The sequence below is a fragment of the Saccopteryx leptura genome, chromosome 1 (assembly GCF_036850995.1).
Source record: "Saccopteryx leptura isolate mSacLep1 chromosome 1, mSacLep1_pri_phased_curated, whole genome shotgun sequence".
NCBI lineage: Eukaryota > Metazoa > Chordata > Mammalia > Chiroptera > Emballonuridae > Saccopteryx > Saccopteryx leptura.
This window is the reverse complement of record NC_089503.1, coordinates 380429826-380456261: the sequence shown is the minus strand read 5'-3', so window position 1 is coordinate 380456261 and position 26436 is coordinate 380429826. Positions and strand designations below refer to the sequence as shown.

Here is a 26436-nt window from a genome sequence, read left to right as displayed (position 1 = left end):
TTCGCCTTCCTCACTTTCCTCAGAATTGTTCGGGGAAGGAAATCGTATTATTTACAAGGATTGCCAGAGTGTGTCCAGGAATCTGCGCTGGCTGAGCACCCTTGGGAGTGGCGACAGCGGGCCAGGGCTGGCACCCGCCCCACAGCCCGTCTCTGAAAGTGTAATTGCCAAATAAACATTTGTCACCTGCCTACTTATAAAAACACACCGAGAATACCTTAAAAACAAAATGAAGATTTCACAAACACCGTAAGTTCTCACTCTCCCCTTTTATTAAGAGGTAATCTGGACTTCCGTACGTAATTTGTGGGCACTGAGAACACTAATCACAGGAAGGCGATGTAGCTCTGCCAGCACATCTGTGGCCAATATGTCACTAATATCGTATTCCTGTGCCAAAGTTTGGGCTCCTTTCTGTCTCCTCCAACAATACCAACTAAGATGGAAAAAGATCTCTCCCCTTGATGAAAACAAGTGTATTTTATTTATTTTTCAACAAGACTCATAAGTAAGCTTATTAAAAATGCTTCAGAGTTCACAAATGCTTGGAACACATGAAGACATTTTTAACCGAAATGGATGACTTGCGTTCTATTTTGGGGAAGCTTTTTAAATTCTCCACAATTTATTTCCACCCTGATCCTTCTGAAGTCCTCGAGAAGATCTGGCTAAATTCAATCTCTTGGGAATTAGAAGTTACAAATCTTCCTACATCTACAGATTCTGGGGCTTCAAGTGAAAGAAGGTGAGTAATATTGGAAGGAAATAAAAGCATGAAATAAGTGATGAGACAATACAGAAAAAGTGAGAAGAGCGTTCTGTCTTTTCAACAGGAAGATAAAGAGAATTCTCCCGCGCTGAGGACAAGTCGTCTCTGACACACGTGGTGGGCCAAGGCCGATACGATACTATCCCGTGCCTTCTGAGCAAGTCCAGAGAGGGGAGCGGTGGGTAGCAGGAACTGCTTCCCAGAGAAGGATGCTGACACCCACTGGGCACCGAAAGCGGGACCGACACCCACAGTGTCTCATTGACTCCAGGTGTTCTCACCTTGGCCGCACACAGGACCAGCCCACGGAACTTAAAACCAGTCGAACACCGGTGCCAGGTCCCACCCATCCTGAGAGGTTCCAATTGGACTTCCCGGGCGTGTGGCCTGGGTATCAGACTTTTGTCAAAATTCCAGGTGAGTCTCCTGGGCAGCCCAGGTGGAGAGCCACTGGCTTCATCTTTCCCAGCCCTTCCAGGTAGACAAATGGGAGGAGGCGTCTGGCTTCTTCACCTGTACTTTCCACTCGGCCCCACCCCATGCCCAGAGCGCAGTCATTCATCTTCTTGTTTGTCCCCAAAGCCACTCTTGAGCCACACCTAATAGGCAAGGTCACGTCTTAATAGCCTGCCCTTCCAGGGGAAGCTCCTTTTCTGCCTCCCAACTGCGCAGCTGATGGGTCAACCAAGCCTCCCATTAACCACAACAATAACTAAAGCTCAACCTGGTATTATGCATCTACCTGAACTTCCATAGGGTCTCTACCATTGCTGAGTCGATCTAAGTGAGAGTAAGGACACACCAGACATAGATCTCTCACCATTATTTCACTGAAATAAGAAACACAGGAAACAAGCAACTACAGGATTCTAAGAGCGGTCACTTTATTAGACAACCGAAATGGATTTAGGGTTATATTTATATAGAACGATCAGAAACGGAAGGTAGAGAGTGTTTGTGAAATGTCGTCAATGGCATTTGGCTAAGCTACCTTTTCCTTCGACGTGGCTCAGACTCTTTGATCTCCAATGTGGCTTATTCAGAACCATTATGCTTCATATTTACTTCCAGGTGCTTGGCTGGCTTTGTCACTTTGATCAAAATAAATTTGCGCATGCCCCCCCTTCCCTCAGCTGTCTTTTATACTGTACCACTACCCATTTCTCTGACTCATCTAATAGTATGTTTCCCTCACTATTTTCTGATTTCTTGCCCATGGGGGTTTTGAAAAAGATATAAGAAGGCAGGTTGGTGTCCAGATCGTTTAGCTTCTTTGCGGGCTCTCTCCCTGCTTAGGCCTCATCACCGGGCTCACTAGCAATGGCTCCATCTCTGTCATCCATATGGGTTTTCCTGCGGGGCATGTTTCTCTCTACAGTCAGAGAGACCCTGCCAGCTCTTCTCCTCAGAGTCTTCCGACTTCCCCTTACTGCCCCGCAGCCCTTTGTCCTAAGCCTTACAGCCCCGCCCACGTGTAAGCCCCGCCCTGCCCACCCCCAGGGCTTTGCTCAGAAAGCCCCAGCCTCAGTCATGCCTAGGGTTCGGGAGGGAGAGTGTCTTACACTGCGGCTGGTGGGACGGTTTTTCAAAGTTGGAGGGAATAAGAACCACTAGCAAAAGTTTTTCCTCCAGTTGCTTTCTTCTCTGGCCCCATTCCCCACCCCACCCCCAAGAATCAATAGCTATTTCCTGAGTCCTTAGTCGTCACTTGATTCTGACTATAATTTTCATGGACATGAAAGAGGGCTTTATTAGAGTTTCTTAAATAAACATCTTAATTCCAAGATGGAAACCCCCAAACTATTTATTTGGTACTTTTTAGAAAGGGCCTGCGAATCATTTTTCCTCCAAAAATGTTTCTAAAATGTTTAGATTTCAAGCAATAGTCACTGATAGGCCTTAACTTGGACACCTAAGTGGAAAAGTTCTGCTAAGTACACTCGGTCTGCTTAATGATGGGGGAGAAGCGAGCTTTGTGTTTTCTCTGTAAACAGAGGATCTTTTCCATTTAGCTGCATAGTTGGAACTTGCAGGCTAACTGACTGGAGGACACACAAAGAGCCATAGCCAAGCTCTTGTTCTCGGTAATGGAAGCCATCAATGAAAGAACCCGCCCCACCCACGCTCCGCCCCCACAACATTCCAACACCACCAGCCCGTTGAACAGGAGCGTGCCAGGAGTTACTGCCATGAATCTGATACCGCTATAGACAAATGCTGCCATGGTGATCTCTATTTTTCTTTTCCTACTTGCAAATGCCTCATTTCATTGTGCGGAAAAGGCACTGCTCAATGGTACCACGTCCAAGTGGGTGCTATTAACATGATGAGCTTGTATATTTATTAGGATAAGTGTCTGTCAGAGTAAAGTACCTTCTAACAAAACCAGCACATTATAACAATTTCCCAACAAATGACAGGCGTGCCTTTTAATAATTCGCATAAAGTTAACATAGAGACTAGAGGTAGCCCTGTCTAGTTATGCTGGTTTAGAGCAATATCAACAGTAGGCAGACCCCATGAAAATGTGAGGGGAACCACTAGGCTATTCTAAATAACCAGGTATGTTTCACATGTAAACACAGTATCACTATTTGTTTCAATAAAGAGAATATTCTCTGGTTCAGCGATTTTGAACTTCCTTTTATGTTTTAGCCCAGCACACATTCTCAGAAGTTCTCTGCGGTGAAACTTTGGGGAGAAGAGGGGATGCAACCTTTTAGAAGAAATATGTAAGGAGGGGAGGTCCTCTTCCTGCATTGTAACAATTTCAAAGGTAGATATTTTTTATGTTGATTTTTAAAAATCTAAAAGATTCCCTCTGTTATAAATTACAAAGAGTTGAAATATATCAGTTGAAGAAGTTTTATGAACCTACAATACTTTTTGTACTGGTCTTAACCTAGACAGAACAAGATAAAAGTGATGGATATTTTTGCTATTTAATGACTAATTGAAATATTTATGTGAAAACTCTTTCTAGTAGCTCAAAATCATATTTTTTCTTTATAGTTTTATTTAACATTTTTATGGATAATGAAGAATATAGCTAGTCACATGACATTGTAGAAATTAAGCTATTTAAGTTAACCTACTAAAATACCAGATTCTTCAACAGATATTAAAGGAAAAATTATACTAATTTTTCTAAAATGTTTAGGATATTAGCAAAAGTAATATTTCTAACCCATTCTATGAGGCCAGCATTATACTAATACCAAACCTAGACAAAGACATTACAAGAATTACAGGCCATTATTTCTCATGAACATAGAGATATAAAAATTATCAAGAAAGTATGAGCAAATTGAATCTAATAATATATAAAACAAATTATACGTTATGACCAAATGGAATTTATTCCAGGTATACAAAGCTAATTCTACATGCAAAAATCAATTATATAATCAATCATGTCAACCTACTAAAAAAGAAAAATCACATGACCCCCTAAAGTTGCAGTAAGAAAACTACCGGACCTGATAAATGAGTTCAGCAAGGTGGCAGGATATAAAATTAATATTCAGAAATCAGAGGAACTTTTATAAACCAGCAAGGAACTGTCTGAAGGAGAAATTAAGAAAACAATCCTCTTCACTATTGCAACAAAAAAAATATAAAGTTACCTAGGAATAAATTTAACCAAGGAGGTTAAAGACTTGTACTTGGAAAATTATAAAACATTAATAAAAGAAATCAAGGAAGATACAAACAAGAGGAAGCATATGCCATGTTCATGGATACGAAGAATAAACATCATGAAAATGTCTATATTACCCAGAGCAATTTATAAATTCAATGCAATTCCTATTAAAATACCAATGACATACTTCAAAGATATAGAAAAAATATTCCAAAAATTTATATGGAACCAAAAAGAACATGAATAGCCTTAGCAATCTTGAAAAACAAGAATAAAGTGGGTGGTATCACATTTCCTGATATCAAGTCATATTACAAGGCCATTGTACTCAAAGCAGCTTGGTACTGGCATAAGAACAGGCATATAGATCAATGGAACAGAACAGAGTACCCAGAAATAAACCCACACCTTTATAGACAATTGATATTTGACAAAGGAGGTAAGAGCATACAATGGAGTAAAGACAGTCTCTTTAACAAATGGTGTTGGGAAAATTAGACAGCTACCTGCAAAAAAATGAAACTAGACCACCAACTTACACCATTCACAAAAATAAACTCAAAATGGATAAAAGACTTAAATGTAAGTCATGAAACCATAAGCATCTTAGAAGAAAACATAGACAGTAAGCTCTCCGACATCTCTCACAGCAATATATTTGCTGATTTATCTCCATGAGCAAGTGAAATAAAGGACAGAATGAACAAATGGGACTATATCAAACTAAAAAGCTTTTGCACAGCTAAAGACAATATGAACAAAATAAAAAGACAAACCACACAATGGGAAAACATATTCAACAATATGTCTGATAAGGGGTTAATAACCAAAATTTATAAAGAATTTGTAAAACTCAACACCAGGAAGATAAACAATCCAATCAAAAAATGGGCAAAAGAAATGAATAGACACTTCTTCAAAGAGGACATACAGATGGCCAATAGGCAGATGAAAAAATGCTCAACATCCCTAATCATTAGAGAAATGCAAATTAAAACCACAATGAGATACCACCTCACACCAGTCAGAATGGCGCTCATTAACAAAACAACACATAAAAAGTGCTGGCGAGGATGTGGAGAAAAGGGAACCCTCCTGCACTGCTGGTAGGAATGTGTAGACTGGTGTAGCCACTGTGGAAAACAGTATGGAGATTCCTCAAAAAGTTAAAAATGGAACTGCCTTTTGACCCAGCTATCCCACTTTTAGGAATATATCCTAAGAACACCACATCACTGATTCAAAAGAAGAAATGCACCCCATGCTGCAGCATTGTTCACAATAGCCAAGATCTGGAAACAGCCCAAGTGTCCTTCAGCGGACGAGTGGATTAAAAAGCAGTGGTACATATACACAATGGAATACTATGCGGCCATGAAAAAGAAGGAAATCTTACCTTTTGCAACAACATGAATGAACCTGGAAACTATGATGTTAAGTGAAGTAGACCAGGCAGAGAAAGAAAAATATCAGATGACCTCAGTCATTTGAGGAATCCAATGAACAATGTGAACTGAGGAATAGAGACAGAGGCAGGATCAAAGGGACCAGAGGGAAAGCGGAAAGAGAGAGGGAAAGGGGATGAGAGGATGAGATCAGAGAAGGGAAAGAGATTAGTGAAATTATATACACATAACACAGTGTTATAGAGAGCAGAAAAACAAATCCTGGAGGGAAGGGAGGAAGGCGTTGGAGGAGAGGGGTAAGGGGGATGTCGAGGGGAACATGGGGATGGGGGGACATATATTTGGAAGAACACTTGAATCTATGTAGACACAATAAATTAAAATCAATTAATCACATGACCATATCAATAGGTGCATAAAAAGCATTTGACAAAATCTGACTCCCATTCATGATAAAAACTTTCAGTAAACTAGGAATAAAGAGGAACATTCTCAATTTGATAAAGATTACTACAAGACCTACAGCTAACATCATACCAAATGGTGAGAAAGCCAAAGCTTTCCCATTAAGATCAGATATAAGGTAAGGGTGTCCTCTCTCACCCTGCTTTTCAACATTGTACTGGAAGTCTTTACTGATGCAATAATGCGAAAATGGAAATGGAAGGTATATGAATTGGGAAGAAAGAAATAAAACGGTCTTTGTTGACAGATGACAATCACCTACACAGAAAATCCAAAAGAACTGACAGATGACAATCATCTATACCGAAAAGGCAAAAGAATTTAAAAAAAAATCTCTTAGAACTAGTAAGTGATTACAACAACATTGTAGAATACAAGGTTAATATACAAAAGTTATTGTTTTCCTGTATACTGGCAATGACCAGGTGGCAATTGGAATTAAAAACAAAATACCATTTACATTAGCACTCAACAAAATGAAATAACAAAATATTCACGAGATCTACGTGAAGAAAACCACAAAACTCTGATGAAAGAAACCAAAGAAGAACTAAATAAATGGAGAGATAGTTCATGTTCATGGATAAGGAGACTCAATGTTGTCTAGATGTCTGTTCTTCCCAACTCGATACACAAATTCAATGCAGTCCCAATCAAAACCCCAGCAAATTATTTTGTGGATGTTGACAAAATACTTCTAGAATTTATATGGAGTGGCAAAAGACAAAGAATAGCAAATAAATATTGAAAAAAGAACAAAATTGGAGGACTGGCACTACCAATTTTAAGACCTGTGTTGGCATAGATCAATGGAACAGAATAAAAAGCCCAGAAATAGACTCACATAAATATGGTCAGCTGATCTTTCGCAAAGGAGCAAAGGCAATACAATGAAACAAATACAGTCTCTTCAACAAATGGTGTTAAAACAACTGGACATCCACATGAAAACAGATGGATCTAGACACAGAGCTTACTGACGCTTTTCACAAAAATGAACACAAATGGATCGTAGAACTACATGTAAAATGCAAAACTATTAAAATCCTACAAAATAACATGCAGAGAAACCTAGATGACCTTGGATATGGTGATGCCTTTTTAGATACAACACTGAATACACAATCCTTGAAAGAAATAATTGATAAGCTGTACTTCATTAAAATTAAAAACTTTGGTTCTGCAAAAGATAATGCCAATAAAAGTAAGAGATAAGCCCCAGACTGTGAGAAAACATTTGTAAAAGACACATCTGATAAATGTCTGTTATCCCAAATATACAAAGAACTCTTAAAACTCAACAATATGTAAACAACCCAATTAAGAAATGAGGAAAAGATCTAAACAGACACCTTATCAAAGATGCATAGTTTGAAAATAAGCATAAGAAAAAACGCTCCACATCACAGGTCATCAGGGAAATGCAAGTTAAAACAACGAGACACCACTACACACATATTAACATGGCCGGAATCTGTAACGCTGACGACATCAAACTGGTGAGCATGGGAAGTAACAGGAAGTCTTCAACATTGCTGGTGGGGATACCAAATGGCACTCACACTGTGGAAGACAGTTTGGCTATTTTCTCACAAAACTAAACAGTACTTTGACTATATGATCCAGCATCTGTGCTCCTTGGTTTTTATCCAAAGGGGGTGAAAACAATGTTCACACAAAACTTGCACATGGAAGTTTACAGCAGCTTGATTCATAATTTTAAAAGGCTTGGAAGCAACCAAGATGTCCTTCAGTAGGTGAACGGATAAATAAGCTTGGCACATCCAGACAATGGAACAGTCATCAACATTAAAAAGAAATGAGCTATTAAGCCAAAAAAAAAAACAAACCAAAACCAAGAATCCATAGATATTACCTAGGGAAAGAGTCCAGACTGGAAAGGCTACAAAATCCATGATTCTAACTACATGAAATTCTGGGTAAGGCAAGACTCTGAGGACCGCAGAGGTAAGGGAGAGGAATGAGCAGGATTCTGTTTTCTCCCAGCCCTGTGAGGATATAGCAAGAAGTCAGCCGTCTGCAAGCCAGAAAAAGAGCCGTCCCCCAGAACCCAGCCTGCTGGCACCCTGACTGTGGACTTTCCAGTCTCCAGGACTTCAAGAAGGGTCCAAAGTACAAGTGGAAGGACTGGCTGTCATAGTCAGTTTCTGAGACTAGAGAAGAGGAGGTGAGTGGGAACAGGACGGGAGGCAGGAAGTTGAAGGAATTCCTGTTTCACAGTTTCCATATTCTCTCTGAGCTAAGGATGCAACTGGCTTCAAAGAGAATTGGTGCAGGTAGTCCTTGACTCAAGAGCCAGACGTTTGATAGAGATGTTGCGAGGAAAAGGGAGACAAAGGCTTGGGCAAAGGAAGCCCCTGCTGAGCAGGCGAAGGTCCCAGCTGAGGTGGGAGACCCTAGTGCAGCGGAGTTTTTCTCCAGCCATCTCCGAACTCCCCGTTTGAAATGAGTGTCCTCCCTTGTTCTGTCCTTAAGGAAGCCAGAGCACGCTCTCACTGGCTGTGTAAGGTTGCAATGATCAGTTTATGAGTCTGTTCCACTAGACTAGAGCCCTTTGAGGGCAGGGCGGGCAGTCTCAGAGCCGTGCAGAGTGGCTGACACACAACAGCGAGAGCCGAAATGGACTCAAACCCTCGGCTCACGTGGGACGCCCCCGCAACCTGAAGAAGCCCGGGACACCCGCAGTCTGCCCAGAGCACGGAGGGAATGCCAGGACACACACGGCTCACGTGGGACGCCCCCGCAGCCTGAAGAAGCCCGGGACACCCGCAGTCTGCCCGGAGCACGGAGGGAATGCTGGGACACAACGCGGGTCTCCGTGGGACGCCCCCGCAGCCTGAAGAAGCCCGGACACCCGCAGTCAGCCCGGAGCACGGAGGGAATGCCAGGACACACACGGCTCACGTGGGACGCCCCCGCAGCCTGAAGAAGCCCAGACACCCGCAGTCTGCCCAGAGTACGGAGGGATTGCCGGGACACAACGCGGGTCTCCGTGGGACGTCCCCGCAGCCTGAAGAAGCCCGGACACCCGCAGTCTGCCCGGAGCACGGAGGGAATGCCTGGACACACGCGGGTTCCGTGGGACGCCCCCGCAGCCTGAAGAAGCCCGGGACACCCGCAGTCTGCCCAGAGCACGGAGGGAATGCCAGGACACACACGGCTCACGTGGGACGCCCCCGCAGCCTGAAGAAGCCCGGACACCCGCAGTCTGCCCGGAGCACGGAGGGAATGCCAGCACACAACACGGGTCTCCGTGGGACGCCCCCGCAGCCTGAAGAAGCCCGGACACCCACAGTCTGCCCGGAGCACCGGGGGAATGCCGGGACACAACGCGGGTCTCCGTGGGACGCCCCCGCAGCCTGAAGAAGCCCGGACACCCACAGTCTGCCCGGAGCACAGAGGGAATGCCGGGACACAACACGGGTCTCCGTGGCCAGAGCACCAACACCCCAGCTCTGATGTTCGACGGACTGAGGTTGATACCCTGGTCAATATTTTGGCAGACTCGGAATTGGAGAAATATCACACAATCAATGTTTACCTCAGTTTAGTCATGCATCAAACATGGGTTATAATAGTTACTTCCTTAAGTGAAATGATGTATGAAAGATCCCTAGCAAAAACACTAGCACAAGATAGGTGCCTATCTGCCCCTTTCAGAGATATCCCTGGTATCTTTGAAAAGAACTTCCTCTTGGGTGGAACAGGGAAGGGGTTAAGACAAGCCACCTGCAGTAGAACACCCTGGGAAGCTTATTCAAACCTATTTCATGTTTGAATTTTCTAGAGGTAAAGGCCAGACATATATATATATATATATATATATATATATATATATATATATATATATATATATATATATATATTTTTTTTTTTTTTTTTTTTTTTTAACAACCATCCCAGGAGATTTTTATACATAGTCAAATTTCAATAAATTAAATTATTTTTTAAAATTTATTTATATAGAGAGAGAGAGAATGGAAGAGAGAGAGAGGGAGGAGAAAGATGAGAAGCATCCACTTGTAGTTGCTTCATTTGAGTTGTTCATTGATTGCTTCTCATACATGCCTTGACTGGGGGGCTGCAGCCTAGGCACTGACCCCTTGCTCAGGCCAGCGACCTTTGGGCTCAAGCCAGCGACCACGGGGTCATGCCTATGATCCCACGCTCAAGCCGGGGACCCCGCGCTCAAGCTGGTGAGCCGGCTCTCCACTGCGCCACCCCCGGTCAGGCAATTGGATTATGAATTTTGCCCCTCTACTGTATTCCCTCACACTGCCACCTCAATGGCCCTCGTAACTTCCCACAATGCTCTGGGGTGACTCCCATTCATTTCAGTCCTACTCACTACTGACTACTTTTTCTATTAACCTTCCTCTCCCTCTCCCATCTTTGTTTCCACATGAACGCCACACTCCACTGCCCCAAGTCGGACACCTCCCCTCTGGGGCCATTTCATGCACCATCTTCCCTATGAATCTTTCCTTGATCACATGACCTGATGTGAGTTCTTTCTCCTTTAAGCACTTGTCATTCTTTGTGCCTCTCTTAGGAAGTTTTCCATATTCCCCCTATGCTGTTTTATACGAGTTTACCCACTCTGTGAGAGTTCCACGAGAGCAAAGATGACGATAGTAAACTCAGTGCCTCACACAGTGTGTGGAGCAGAGTTGGGTTTTGATAAATGCTTGTTAGATAAATGAATGATTCCACATGACTAGACTGAGGCCATGTGTGTGTTGAGCCTGTACATTAATCTCGTTAGTATCTACAGTAACTTGCAGTGCTTTATACTGATGAGGTTAGAAATGTGGTGAATTAGATTTAGCATCTGTCAACTTTTTTCCTTTGATATTAAATTATTTAGAAAACACAACACAAACAAGATTTCAATACTAAATGCTGAAGTTTACTGACTTTTTCGTAATAATAACCATGACCAACCTGGGAACCTTAAATGGAATATGTGTCCCTATTTAGGAAGACTAAAATTACACTAAAGTAAGGTGATTATTTTCCCAACAGTGCAGACCAGAAGTTACACTGTTCCACTTCATGAGACATACTTAGAGTCTAACTATATTCTTTTTATAGCATATGATGTAAAAAGCTTTCAAAAACAGAAGTTCTGTTTTCACTTAAATTACTAAATACAGAACAGACTTAATATACATCTGTGTGTATATGCATATATGTCTCTCTATAAACATACAGCCAACTCCTTTTAGTTAAACTTATTTTGTGATTGTAGATTCACATACAGCTGTTGAGACATAATGCAGAGATTCCTTGTACCTATACCCATTTTCCCCAACACTGACACCTTGTGAAACCATATTTAAAAAAAACACAGCCAGGACGACGGCATTGATACAATCCAGTGATCTAGGCAGGTGTTCCAGATTTGCATGTTTGTGTGGGTGTGTCTATCACATGGTGGTTTTTTGTGTCCCCTGCCACAGGTAAGACACAGAGTAGTCCAGCACGACAAGGAGCGCGCCCTGGCCTGTAGCCCCTCCCTAATTCCTCCAACCACTAATCTGCTATCTATTTCTGTAATTTTGCCATCTAAAAAATACTTACTAAAAAATAAATCATACAGCACATAACCTTTTGGGATTGGCTTTTTTTCACTCAGCATAAATCCCTGGAGAGTCTGCCGAGTTGTTAAATGTTTCAATAATTCATTCCTTCTTATTATTTTGTTGTAAATTCTCAGAGATACAGGGAACATGATCGGTAGTTGCCAGAAGTGGGGGTGGGAGGAATGGGTGACTTTTCTTGTTTGTTTTGTTTCTTAGTTTAAATAAGTTCAAAAAAAAAAACCAAACACACTCAACAACGATAACAACAAGTACAGGGCTTCTTAAAGGAAGGCTGAGTCCACACCTGGGCAGTAACAACAAAAAACGAAAACACAAGGTCAGTCTAGGACAAGTTGTGCCAGAAAGCAAACCAATTTTCCAAGATTAATAGGAATGTGTGAAAAGGAAACAGGCCTCGTGAAGGATTTTCCACTAGCTAAATTTATTTTTAATGGCTGATAAGTTTTCTGGGAAAAGGATCTATGGGTTTTGACAAATTCCTAATGTCATGTACCCACCATCATTACAGTACCACATAGAACAGCTTCACCTGCTCCCCCCTCCTCGGCCCCTCCTCCAACACGGGCAAGCACTGACTTTTTGCATTTGGTTAAATACTGAGGAACCTGATCACTGGCCCATTTGCTAAGACTATATTTAGTCTGTGAGGAACTAGAAAAATGTCTTCCAACATGGCTGGAGCACTTTGCATTCCCTCTAGCAATGAATGAGACAGCTCCCATTCTGCGTTTCTGCCAGCATTCGGTATTGCCAGTGTTTTGGATTTTAGTCGCTCTGAGAGGTGAGGTGCGGTGTTCTGTTGCTTGGATGAACAATTCCCTAAGGACAGGATGCATGTATCTTTTATATGCTCATTTGGTGAGGGGTCTATTCAGATCTTTTGCTCGTTTCTTAACTGGTTTATCTGTTCTCTCACGGTTGAGTTTGAAGAGTTCTTTGTATATTTTGGATGTAAGTCTTTCATTAGATATGTGTTTGGTAAATATATTTTTTTTCTGTCTCTGTCTTGTCTTTTTATTCTCTAAACAGTGTCTTTCGCAGAGCAGGGGATTCTCATTTTGATGAAGTTCAACCTATCTCTTTTTCTCTTTCGCATATCGTGCTTTTGGTATTGCGTCTGAAAACCCACGGTAAATGATTACAGCAGTATTTGCCAACGGCAGCGGGCCTCGATCCGGTGCTCTGCCATCCCCCATAGGAAGTCCACCACCGCCCAGGCAAGTTTTCTAGTAGAAATCTCCTTCTCACTTCCATGACTCCTTAACTCTCTACACCCCACAGTGAAATCTTGGAAGCTATTTTTGCCACTGTGGCATGACAGTGAAAATTCTAGCTTTTAATCCTTCCTCTACCATTAACCAATTAGCTCTGAGAGCCTGAGCGAGTCAGACACTTAGAGCTCATTTTCCTTCGTCAGTAAAATGAGGAGAGCACCAGCCCACTATGGTTCACCTTCTTTTCAAAATACAATCCCATCCAAGGTGCTGGGCACCGTCAATGGACTTCATTTCTTATTTCTTTATTTCTGTATACCTGCCAGATTTATATCTCCTCCTTCACGTCCACTACAGCCAAGCCCTTTCTTTCGGGATTATGACTAAGCAGGCTTTAAGTTCTTTAGCGTAGATGTGAAATTTGTTGAAAGCAATTTTAGGCCCTGGCCAGTTAGCTCAGTGGTAGAGCATCAGCCCACCGTGTGGATATCCTGGGTTCAATTCCCGGTCAGGGCACACAGGAGAAGCGACCATCTGCTTCTCCACCCCACCCCTCATCCCTACACACTCTTCTACTCCCGCAGCCATGGCTCAATTGGTTTGAGTGCATTGGCCCAAGGTGCTGAAGATGGCTCCATGGAGCCTCTGCCTCAGGCACTAAAAATAGTTTGGTTGTGAGCATGGCCCCAGATAGGGGTTGCTGAGTATATCCTGGTCGGGGCAGAGGCAGAGTCTGTCTCTCTATCTCCTCTCCTCTCATTTAAGAAAAAACAAAACAAAATAATTTTAAGCAAGGTTTAGCCTAGAGGTATACAGGTTAGAGTGGAACTAGAAAACTAATTAAGACACCTGTCAGAATACAGATCAATCTCCTGCCAAAGCCTGTTGTTTGAGTCCCTCAAAAGCAGGCTTCAGTCGGCCTCTCTGCTCTTATTTCACAGGACTCCTCAGCGCTGGCCTTTCTAACCACAACCTCATGTCTTGCACATTGTTCCTCTGTGGAAAGTTCTACCTTTCTGGATGGTATTCAGGGTGTTTGGGACACTCTGGCGCACAACGAGAGCGCACAACAAGACAGAGAGGTCTTTAGTTAGAACTGTCTCAGTTCAAGGCTGTGTGAGATCATTCTTCCTGGTTTCAACTGTAATTAGCAAACACTGGACACAGAACCTTTTTATAATGTAGTGGATTTTCTTTTTTAGCAGTGATAGGAAACTTTCACCTTTGTGTAAATGTAACTCCAGTGGTTTCCTGAAATCAATTTCTTCCACAAATTACGTATTTTTTCCTGTCTCTTAATTCTTCTTTTTTCCTTTCTCTTAATTTTTATACAAATATTTAGAATATCAACAATAATCCCCTTTTCTAACTTTCTCTAAGCATAAAAGAGACGATATGTAAAAGCATTCAATCAACATTAATAGAAGAATACATACATATAAAGGTGGTGTCAAGAGTATAACTTATTTCCTTTAGAAATTAAACAACTTGTTGTTGATCTTTTTGGTAGAGGACTATGCTATATATACAGTGTGTCCGTAAAGTCATGGTGCACTTTTGACCGGTCACAGGAAAGCAACAAAAGACGATAGAAATGTGAAATCTGCACCAAATAAAAGGAAAACTCCTAGTTTCATACCTATTCAGTATAGTTCGATGTGGTCTCATGCACAGATTTTTTAAGGCTCTTAGGTAGCTATTCCGTATAGCCTCTACAGACTCGTCACTGACTGATGGCCTACCAGAACGGGGTTTCTCCACCAAACTGCCGGTTTCCTTCAACTGCTTATCCCACCGAATCATGTTATTCCTATGTGGTGGCGCTTCGTTATAAACGCGCCGATATTCACGTTGCACTTTGGTCATGGATTCATTTTTAGCGAGCCACAGAACACACTGAACTTTCCTCTGTACTGTCCACATCTCTACTGGCATGGCCGTGGGCTGCTCCGTTGTATACACACATGCTGCCACATCATCCTACAGAAACTGGGAGGGTTTTCCTTTTATTTGGTGCAGATTTCACATTTCTATCGTCTTTTGTTGCTTTCCTGTGACCAGTCAAAAGTGCACCATGACTTTACGGACACACTGTACATTGTTTTAGAATATTTAATGAGAAGAATACTAACTACCATGTGTTTTCTTGGATCTGGCATCTTCTGATACATGCAGATGTCTGGACAAAGTATATGCATTGTTACCAATTAATATATGTCTCATTCGGGCAGATATTCAAACAAGCAGTGAGTAATGTTATATAAATCCTGGCAGGCTTACTCACTCCACTATATAAGATAAGCTCTGAAGACTCTATTTATAGTTTGGTCACGAAACAATTAGTGTCAATCGTGACCAAATGATTGTCACTCTTAAGTCTTAATAATAGTAGAGAAGGATTTGGGGAATACTTAGAGTTTTATTTTCTCTCTTTGAGATTCTCTTATTGCTGCTCGAACCCTAATTTGAATACCTTCTTCAGAGGAAGGCTATAATTAGAGGGATAAAACGGTTTCATGTGGTGAGAGGAAAATAGTACTGTCCTGGCCCATCAGTCCGCGGCACCCACACTCCAAGAACAGCCTCTGCTCTCCCTTGTCCCAAGGCCAAAAGAAATTTTCCCAAGGAATGAGTTTTGAGCAACTTAAGTTCCTATCACTAGTGGGAAAAAAAAAATCCATTCTATTATAGAAAGATTCTGTTCTCCCGTATCTGCTAATTACAATCGAGACCAGAAACAAGCCGCTTCAGGGAAAACAATGGAAGGAAACATCTGAAAGTAATTCCCACCCCCACCCCGCCCCCGTTTCTTTGTTGTTCTGCTACTCACGGCAACTCTTCCAAACTGGAGGCTTCATGTCTTGGGTCCAAGAGATCATAACCACATTCATTGTAGATTTCCAAGTAAGAAATGTGCGTTGTATATATTTTGCTGCTGTCCTGATTGGAAACGGGGAAAGACATTATTCAATGGCAGTAAATAACATTTCGGCTTAGAGGACGGTGACAGTCATCACTGTCATTTCCCCACAATTTCTCTTTTTCTCTCTCACTTTGTATGGTTTATGTTTTCAGTTCGTGAGACTTTCAAGTTGCCAGTTACCATATGCATGAAGCTTTTTTTTTTAATGTCCATTTACAGTTTAAATGGACATAAAAAATGATTATAAGCAACTTCAGTCTGTTATTTTATATTGGTACCCCCTTATCCATAAAAAGTCGATATTCATTTACAATAAGCTGACTTTGTTGTAGAACTGTATATCATTGTTTTACATCCAGACTCCTAAGAAAGGTTATTAAGAAAAAATAAATTTATATTCTATAATAGTCTATTCATAAAAAAACACAGAATTGTTACTTTGGTTTAAAAATGTCAGTACCAAAAGAGTTTCTAGCTTTAATCACAATTCTTTTTTAACTTTTCTAATATTCAAATTTTCTAATGATATAAATAGATAACAGACAATAATTAGATAATGTAAAGTGAATACCAGGGGACGAAAATAGTTTAGATCAACAGGGTAATTGTAAGGGTGGTGGGCATGACCAGTTCTCTGCCTGTATACCATGCCTGGTTAATTTTTCTGGCCCAAGTTGCAACTTACAGGTTTTCAGCTATTGATTAGAAAGAAGCATTTTCTATGGGTCTCTTCTGAAATGCAACAACATAGGTGTCAATAAAATTAGGGTAAAAAAGTCGAGGGGGCTCATTCTACAGCTCTCGTCTTGGTTCCGTCCACAGACAGAAAGAGCCCACTCCCACTGGAATGGAACAAAACAGAGAATTCTCTGAGTTCAGTTTTTAATACAAAAATGTCACACAGCAGCACCTCCTTCTTGTTCCTCCCAGAATATAAATGCTTCTATTTATGTGGATGTTATCGTGTTTTTCATGAGGGGAGAATACATTTGTGTCTTGTGGCGAGAAGGTCAGCAGGCTGTCGGAGGGAATATTCACAGAGAGCATCTGCTTAAGATGACCTCCCTGATTCCCGTGAGCATCCAAGACCATCCAGCCAGCAGGCGACATTCCAGGAGAGAGGACCACGTCGCAGAGATGGGGGAGACAGTGGCTGCAGACCCCAAGGTCTGCTAGCTAAGGAGCCCCTGCGAAGTCTGTTACCATATCCATTTAAGTAAGGAAGCGTGACAATGAATTCCTACATGTTCTTCAGATTAAAGTTAATATAGTTCTCTGGTCCTGAAATGGCTCAAACTATTCAAATAAAGATACCGCCATTTCATTAAAACAAAATAATACAGGAAAAACGAGAGTGACTCTCAGCTGGCTCACGACGATAGTCACATGCTCAGGCCACCGCTGAAATTCACGTTCTGCTGTCCTGTGAGGGTGGCGGCACAGGCCGGATCTCTACAGAAACATATTTCTCCCGGCTACACGCTGGGAGTCCGACCCACGCGGGTGTCCCTGGCTGCTTCTCCTGCAAACGATCCATCAGCTTCATGAGTGCCCTAGTTTAGTAGAGGCACTATTTCGACATAATTCTTAGGGTTGAAGTTTGGCTGAGAGCAAGTATCAGAGACTATAAATATTAGACACTCTGTGTGGCCTTTAGTCTAATGCACTGTTTCCTAAAATAGTCCACAGAATACTCATGGAAAAACTGATCCCGTGGTCAACATGTACAGGCAGGGCAAAAGCAAGTTTACAGTTGTGAGTATGCAAAACAGAACCTGTTCTTTCACTATCATTAATGAATTACTGTATGCTTGTCCACACAAACAGCTGTAAGCCTACTTCTGCCCCACCCTGCAGATGCTGCTCCTCTCCGGAAGATTCTCAGAGCACAGTAAAGGCCACGCAACATCCTGAGAGGCCGTTTAAAGCAACATTATTTCGAAAACTTATCTGAACGTATCTGAAATAGTCCATAGGATATGGTTTCAGGTTTTAGCATATACTTCTGAGCCCTTCTTCGTGTCAAACTAAAAAAAAAAAAAAAGAAACCCCCCCAAAAAACCAAAACTGGATATAATTTGTAACTGAATGATCCTATACCCTTAACTTCAGTCATTTAGCCATAAAAACTGGGATAATAACCCCTATCTTGCAGATCCGTTGAGACAGAGAAAAAAGACACTATTTAAAATCCTGTCCAAAAAAAAATGTGTGGTCTGTCACAGACACCATAAGTTGTTGCTGTTGTTATTATTTCTAAAAGGAGAACTCAGAATGTGAACGTAAAAAGAATGAGAAAGAGGCGGAGAGACAGCTAACTTGTATGTCCGTTTGCAGTGGAAAAACCCTTTCCCTCCAGAAATCCGAAGACATCGTAAAAAGGCAGGAGAGCAGCAGGCCCGCGGCCCTGAGATGAGAGGGGTGCTGCCATCGGCTCCTCCTCCAGCTCCTGCGTTTTCCGGGCTCTTCCTGGAGGAACATCCAGCAAGCTATGTGGCAGGCTACCTTTCTGCACTAGTCCTGCAGCGTTCGGGACTGCCAGACTGTAATGTAACACACATGTTTCCCGCAGGCAGGCTTTTCTCTGCCCCCAAATAAGTTTGAGCCTCACTATACTCAAAAATAATGAGCAGTGATTTCTAAAATAAATGAACTCAATTTTCTTCTTTGAAAAGCATTGAAAATGTGCTCCTATCACACTCACGGGCACCCTAGACCCAGGACGTTCTGGCTCTTAGTTTATCTTGAAATAAATACTCTGCGTAAGTCAAATGCTTCTCTGCAAGACTTCTAGAGAGCGCCATGCGGCCCTCTCAGGCCGTCACCTGGGGACGGGGAGGGCCTTCTGCATTTTCCGGCTGTCCATTGTGGGCGAACCTCGTGACACCCTTCGAGGTGCCTCCGACTCATTCTGCTGCACTTCAGGTTGATTACAGTGAATGTGTTGTTCCCCATCATGGAAACTGTCCATTTACAAAGAGATGTCCTGGCTGCACATTGGACCGATGGCCTCTCTCCAAACTCAGAATCATTCAGAGTGAAACAGGGGTCAGAGTAATGTCAATGACAAGCATATAAAACAGTGAACTCGACACGTGGTACGTAGATGGGAAATATGGAGACTTAAAAACTGTATTTTGGTAGTCACAGACAAAATTTAAAAAGAGGCTGAATATATTTTCTATCAGGAAAGGATTTGTTTATTCGGTTTAACTTAATCAGGGGAATTGGCTTCATTTGTTCTGAGTTTCTAAGGGTTCTTTAAAACCAGTCAGAGATCTTTTGTCTATATGCATATGTAGTACATTAAGTCCTCAACAGGTTCTGTGGCTTTAAGAGAAACAATATCTAACAAAAACAACTTTACTATAAGCCAATTGATATAAACAAGAAGTTCCTAAGGCATCTCCTCAACATTACAATAAAACGTTGAATGAAATGTTATTCATGGACATTAACAGCTGTATTAATAACGATCATGTATTGAGCATCTACTATGTGCCAAGAACTAGACTATATCTTTAAATACAGTATGCTCAGCCCACAGAGCAACCCTACAAGCCTCGCACTTTAAGCAATGGTCCAGGTCCACAAACCATAAGTAGAGGCGGGTTGGTCTGCACCGACTTCAGTGACCTTTCCAAGACAACAGGCTTCCACATTAGGCCACAGCAATAAAAACCATTTGAAATTATATTCCCAGTTTGTGAAATCTGGGAAAAAACCAAACAGCTAATGTCAGAAATAAATGAGTAAATGAAAAGAAGGGATTTGGATCCAACACGCATATACTATACGCAACTCTTTCTGTTCCAAATTTTCTGGCGCGCAGAGTTGGAATGTCTGAGCTAGTGAGAGATGAGCTGAACTAATGGGTAATTGCTACTTTATGGATGGAAATTACAATTATGCAGATCTCAGCGATTTTTTTTTCTCTTCGTTGCGACTTAAAATGCAAATAGCATACAGTTGAGAAATTTTGGAACGACTGTTACACTGACCTAGTTAGGACGTTCGTTATACAGAGTTAGTACAACCAGGCGACTGTTGGAACTGCTAGGGGTGCTGGAGATCCTCTAGTTCAATTCAATCCCCACTTTCAGAGAGGGGAGAACTGAAACCCAGAGAAGTGACTCATTGCGGAGAATCTGTTTAAATACAGCCAACAGAACAAATCAGTCTGGGAGACAGAGGCAGAGTCTATAGGGGTAAAAAAAGCCCAGACTAGGTTGGCATCACACATACCTGGGATAAACCTCTGGATCAGCTGCTGACGAGGACGCAGAGAAGATATTTAAGCTGAGACTCAGTGTTCCCATGTATAAAATGGGGGTAGGAATCCCTACGTTGTTAATTGGATTATATGTTGCATTCAATACTAATCAAAGCAACAGGCCACTTGGATCCACACAATAAATGATGCGTATGATATATACAGTGTGTCCGTAAAGTCATGGTGCACTTTGACCGGTCACAGGAAAACAACAAAAGACGACAGAAATGTGAAATCTGCACCAAATAAAAGGAAAACTCTCCCAGATTCATACCTATTCAGTGCAGTTCGATGTGGGCTCACGCACAGATTTTTTAGGGCTCCTTAGGTAGCTATCCCGTATAGCCTCTACAGACTCGTCACTGACTGATGGCCTACCAGAACAGGGTTTCTCCACCAAACTGCTGGTTTCCTTCAACTGCTTATCCCACCGAGTCATGTTATTCCTATGTGGTGGTGCTTCATGATAAACGCGCCGATATTCACGTTGCACTTTGGTCACGGATTCTAATTTAGCGAGCCACAGAACACACTGAACTTTCCTCTGTACCGTCCACATCTCCACGGGCATGGCCGTGGGCTGCTCCGCTGTATACACGGTGTTCCGTCATCATCTGCGCATGCGCACATGCTGCCACATCATCCCACAGAAACTGGGAGGGTTTTCCTTTTATTTGGTGCAGATTTTACATTTCTATAGTCTTGTTGCTTTCCTGTGACCGGTCAAAAGTGCACCATGACTTCACGGACACACTGTCGATAGGGAATTTGTCTTGATAGTAATATTAACTGCAATAGGATTTTTACTGTGGTAAGTTCCTGTGGGCTTCTATTACAAGTGTGATAAAGGGACAATCACATTATCCTACTCAGTGCTTTAGCAGCTGAAACAAAGGTCTGTCTTGGCACAGGGCTTTCTTCAGTTTCTTCATGAAGAACCAAGCGTGTCTCATGTTCTGTTAGCCTCCATGTGTGTGTCAGAAGGAACTCCCTTTAGCTCTGGCTGCAACAGCATCCCTTTAATGAGAAGCGCCTCCTTAATTTCCACTCCTTCAGTAAATCCCAAACTTCCCTTAAACATCAAGTCCAAAATTCTTGCACATTTCTCACTTAGATGCAATATAATAAAATGTCACAATAAATTTTTTTTTTTTTTTGGCCCACAGTAAATTTCTGCTGAATATATCAAATAAAAACTTCCAGTTCCATACCTTTTGCAGTTGCTCAAAAATGTATGACAGTGTCCTCGGGATAATGCCCCGGTCGCTGTAGCGCTCCGCCCCGCCTGTGATGGTGAAGGTCTTCCCGCTGCCCGTTTGCCCGTATGCGAAGATGGTGCCATTGTAACCCGCCAGGACACTGCGTGAGAAAATGACACACTTTTAGCAACATGGCTAACCGCATTTGCATGAAATGTCTCATATTATAGTAGCAACCGGAGGCATCACTACGGAAAAGACATTGACTGAAAATGTTGTAATGTGAGTATTTAGCCAGATATATATATATATATATATTTTATCCAGGGGCACGTTCGTCTTTTATCTCTAAGAAAGAACCTGCAGCAAAAATGGGGGTCAGGCATCTTAAATAGTTTCTTTTCAAAAAAAATTAGAGTTTTAAATTTCAGAATGTTTTAAATTTCAGAAAGGTTTTATATTTACAGAAAGGTTGCCAGGACAGTACAAAGAGTTTGTATGTACCCAGTTTCCCCCACTGGCCCTATTGTACATTTATCACAGCTAATGGAATGATATTGACATATTATTATAAACTTTATTGAAATGTTCCTGGTTGGTATATAATGTCCTTTTCTTTTTTTTCAGCTTTACTAAGATAGAACTGACACACAACATGTGCAAGTTGAAGGTATATACAATGTGATGGTTTGATGCCCGAATGTCATGTGAAACAATTGCCACAATAATATTCATTAGCATGTCCGTCACTCACATAATGACCATTTCTTCTGCGGTGATACATTCAATATATATTCCCTTAACCACTTTCCCATATATATAACACAATATTATTAACTATAGTCACCATGCTATACATTATTAGATCCCCAGAATTCATTCATCTTATAACCAGAAGTTAGTACCTTTTGACCAACATCCTCCAATTTTCCTCACCTGCGGTCCCCAGCGGCCACTATTTTAGTCACGATCTCCATGAGTTAGGTTTTTTAGATCCACCTATAAGAACACATGGTATTTATTTCTCTTTCTCAGTATGACTTAGTTCACTTAAGCATCATGCTCTCAAGTTCCATCCATGCTGTCAAGAAGGGCAGGACTTCCTGCTTTATCGTGGCTGCATAATCTTCCTGTGTGTGTACAGGTATCTTCTTGACTCGTTCAACCATCAGTAGACAACTTGGGTTTTTCCATGCTTTGGTTATTGTGAATAATGCTGCAATGACCACAGGAAGACCAGTATTTCTTTGAGACAGTGATTTCATTTTCTTCAGATATATACACAGCAGTGGACTTGTTGGATCATTTGGTTGTTTTATATTTTAATTTTTTAAAGGAAACTCCGTACTGTTTTCCACAGTGGCTGCATCAATTTATACCCCCACTCACAGTGTACAAGGGTTTCCTTCTATTCACACCGCCTACAACACTTGCTGTCTCTTGTCTTTTTGATAATGGCCATCCTACCAGCTGGAAGGAGAGATGTCGTTGTGGTTTTAGGTTGCATTTTCCTGATAATTAAAGATGTTGAACAGCTTTTCACGTGCCTTGGCCATTTTTAGGTCATCTTTGGGAAAATTTCTATTCAAGTTCTCTGTTCATTTTTAAATTTTTTTTTGCTATTTTTAAATTTTGCTATTTTAAAAATATTAATTAGTTTTTAAATATATTTGAAATATTAACTCCTTATCTGATAGATAGGTTGCCTTCTCATTTTGTTGCTTGTTTCTTTTGCTGTAAATGTAGTTTGATGGAGTCCTACTTGCTGATTTCTGCTTTTGTTGCTTAAGTGTTCTTTGGTTTCAGGTCCAAAAACAAAATTGTCAAGACTAATGTTGAATTAGCATTTTGGGTTTCTTCAGATAAATCCCCAGAAGTGAAATCACTGGGTCATAAGGCAGTTCCATTTTTAATCTTTTGAGGAAACTCTACACTGTCTGCCACAGTGGCTGCACCAGTCTGCATTGCCACCAGCAGTGCACAAGGGGTCCCTTTTTCCCACATCCTTGCCAACACTCATCATTTATGGATTTATGGATGACAGCCACTCTGACAGGTGTGACGGTGATATCTCATTGTGGTTTTCATTTTCATGTCTCTGATGATTAGAGACACTGAACATCTTTTCTTGTCTATTGGCCTGCTGTATGTCCTCCTTGGAGAAGTGTCTATTCAGGCCCTTTGCCCATTTTTAAATTGGATTGTTTAGGTTTTTGGTGTTGAGTAGTATGAATTCTTTATAAACTTTGGACATTAACATTAGAAGGTAGTCTCTTTGGGTTTTTTGGGTTTTTTGCTTGTTTGTTTTTTCTGATGGTTTCCTTTGCTGGGAAAAACATTTTAGTTTGATGCAACCCCATATGTTTGCTTTTTCTTTGTGTTGCCCTTGCTCGGGAATATATATCTTCTTGATATATAAATCCCTATATTCACTGCAGCATCATTTACAGTAGCCAAACTACAGGGATAAATCCCACTTGAGTATGGTGTATGATGCTTTTTTTTTTTTTAATATTTATTTTTAAAGACAGTTTTATTTATTTATTTTAACAGAGACAGAGAGAGTCAGAGAGAGGGCTAGACAGGGACAGAGAGAGATGAGAAGCATCAATCATCAGTTTTTCGTGGCAACACCTTAGTTGTTCATTGATTGCTTTCTCCTATGTGCCTTGACCGTGGGCCTTCAGCAGACCGAGTAACCCCTTACTCGAACCAGCGACCTTGGGTCCAAGCTGGTGAGCTTTGCTCAAACCAGATGAGCCCGCGCTCAAGCTGGCGACCTCAGGGTCTCGAACCTGCGTCCTTCTGCATCCCAGTCCAATGCTCCATCCACTGCGCCACCGCCTGGTCAGGCTGGTGTATGATGCTTTTAATGTGCTATTGAATTCAGTTTGCTAGCATTCTGTTGAAAATTTTTGTATTTATTTTCAGTGATATTGGTCTGTAGTTCTCTCTCTCTCTCTCTCTCTCTCTTTTTGTAGTGTATTAGTGTAGCACCGGCCTTATAAAATTAGTTTGGGAGTGTTCCCTCATCTTCAATGTTTTTAAAGAAGAGTTTGAGAAGAATTTACTTTTTAAATGTTTGGTATAATGCATCAGTGAAACTATCTGTGCTTAGGTTTTTCTTTGTTGAGAGATTTTTGATTACAGATTCAATCGCCTTACTTGTTATTGTTCTGTTCAAAATTTCTATTTCTTCATGATTCAGTCTTGGTAGGTTGCAGATTTCTAGGAATTTATCCATTTCTCATAGGGTATCCAACTTTGTTGGCATATAAAATTCATAGCAGTCTCTTACAATTCTTCATCTTTGTGTTGTGTCGATTTGTGTTCCCTCTTTCAGTTCTGATTTCATTTATTTGGGCCTTCTCTCTTCTTTGTCTAGCTAATAGTTTGCTAGATTTTGTTTTTGTTTTTCTTTTCAAAAAACCAGCTTTTAGTTTCATTTGTCTGTTTAATAGTTTCTCTTGTCACTATTGTGTTTATATCTACTCTGATCTTCATTATTTCCTTTCTTCTGCTAACTTTGGGCTTAGTCCTAATTTTCCTAGTTTAATGAGGTATAAATTAAGGTTCGTCATGAGCTTGTGTTTCTTCATGTAGGCACTTGTTGCTATAGACTTCCATCTTAGAACTGCTTGTGTTGCATCTCATACGTTTTGGTATGTTCTAATTCCACTTTTGTTTGTTTCACGTTACTTTTTGATATCCTTTTTGGTTTCTCTCTTGACCCATTGGTTGTTTAAGAGTGTGCTGTTTGATTTCAACACATTTGTGGATTTTATGGTGTTCTTCCTATTATTCACTTCTAGTTTTGTACCATTGTGGTCATAACAAATACTTGGCATGATTTGAATTTTACTAGATTTGCTAAGGTTTGTTTTGTGATCTCACATATGATTTATCCTGGAGAAAGCTCCATTTGTGCTTGAGAAGAATATGTATGCTGCTGTACTGGTGGGTGGAGGTTTTGTATCTATCTGTTAGTGCATTTCTTCTAAGGTACAGTTCACATCCAATGTTTTCTTATTGATTTTCTGTGTGGACGATCTAACCAATGTCAAAAGTGGAGTACTGAATTCCACTACTATTATTATATTTTTGACTTTCTTCCTTCAGATCTGTTCATATCTGCTTAATATATAAGGTGTTCCCTATGTTGGATGCATATATATTTACAATTACTATATCCACAAGATGAGTTGACTTTTTATCATTTTTAATGACCTTCTTCGTCTCCTGTTACAGTTTCTGGATTAAGGTCTGGATTTTGTCTGATACAAGTATAGCTATTCTTGCTTTCTTTTGGTTTCTTTTTTGCATGATATATATTTTTCCACCTCTTTGCTTCCAGTCTATGTGTATTCTTAAAGCTGGAGTGAGTTTCTTATAGGTAGCATAAACTTGGCTCTTGTCTTTCAGTTCATTCAGTCATTCTTTTCTTTTTAATTGGAGAATTTAACTCATTTATATTTAAAGTAAATATTGATAGGTAAGGACTTACTAATGGCATTTTATTCATTGTTTTCTGGCTGTTTTGTAGTTTCTTTGTCCTGTTTTTCCTCTTTTGATGTTTTTCTTTGTGAATTGGAGATTTTCTTGAAGTATGCTTTGATTCCCTTCTCTTTATCTTTTGTGTATTTACTATTGGTTTTTGTTTTGTGTTTACCAACAGGCTTATATAAAATGTCTTATTTAAGCTGATAACAACTTTGGTCGTATACAAAAACTCTATTTACTCCTTATCCCATACTTTATGTTTTTCATATCAAAATTTGCTTCTTTTTATATTGTGTATTCATTAAATTATTGGAGTTATAGTTCTTTTTAATGCTTTTATCTTTTAACCTTTATACTAGTATTAAGTGATTAATACATTACCATATCACAGTACTAGAGTATTCTGAATTTGACTAT

General features: G+C 40.9%; 1 protein-coding gene across 2 annotated transcripts in view; it reads right to left on the bottom strand.

The window, feature by feature from the left end:
* Nucleotides 1-26436, bottom strand: part of KIF6 (kinesin family member 6) — a 407764-nt gene that overhangs the window by 299146 nt on the left and 82182 nt on the right. For both annotated transcript variants that reach the window (XM_066361424.1, XM_066361425.1), the window contains exons 4-5: nt 21532-21679; nt 15955-16064 (exon numbers count right to left, since the gene is read on the bottom strand). In XM_066361424.1, the coding sequence (XP_066217521.1) occupies nt 15955-16064; nt 21532-21679 (258 nt within the window). The remainder of the gene's footprint in view (nt 1-15954; nt 16065-21531; nt 21680-26436) is intronic.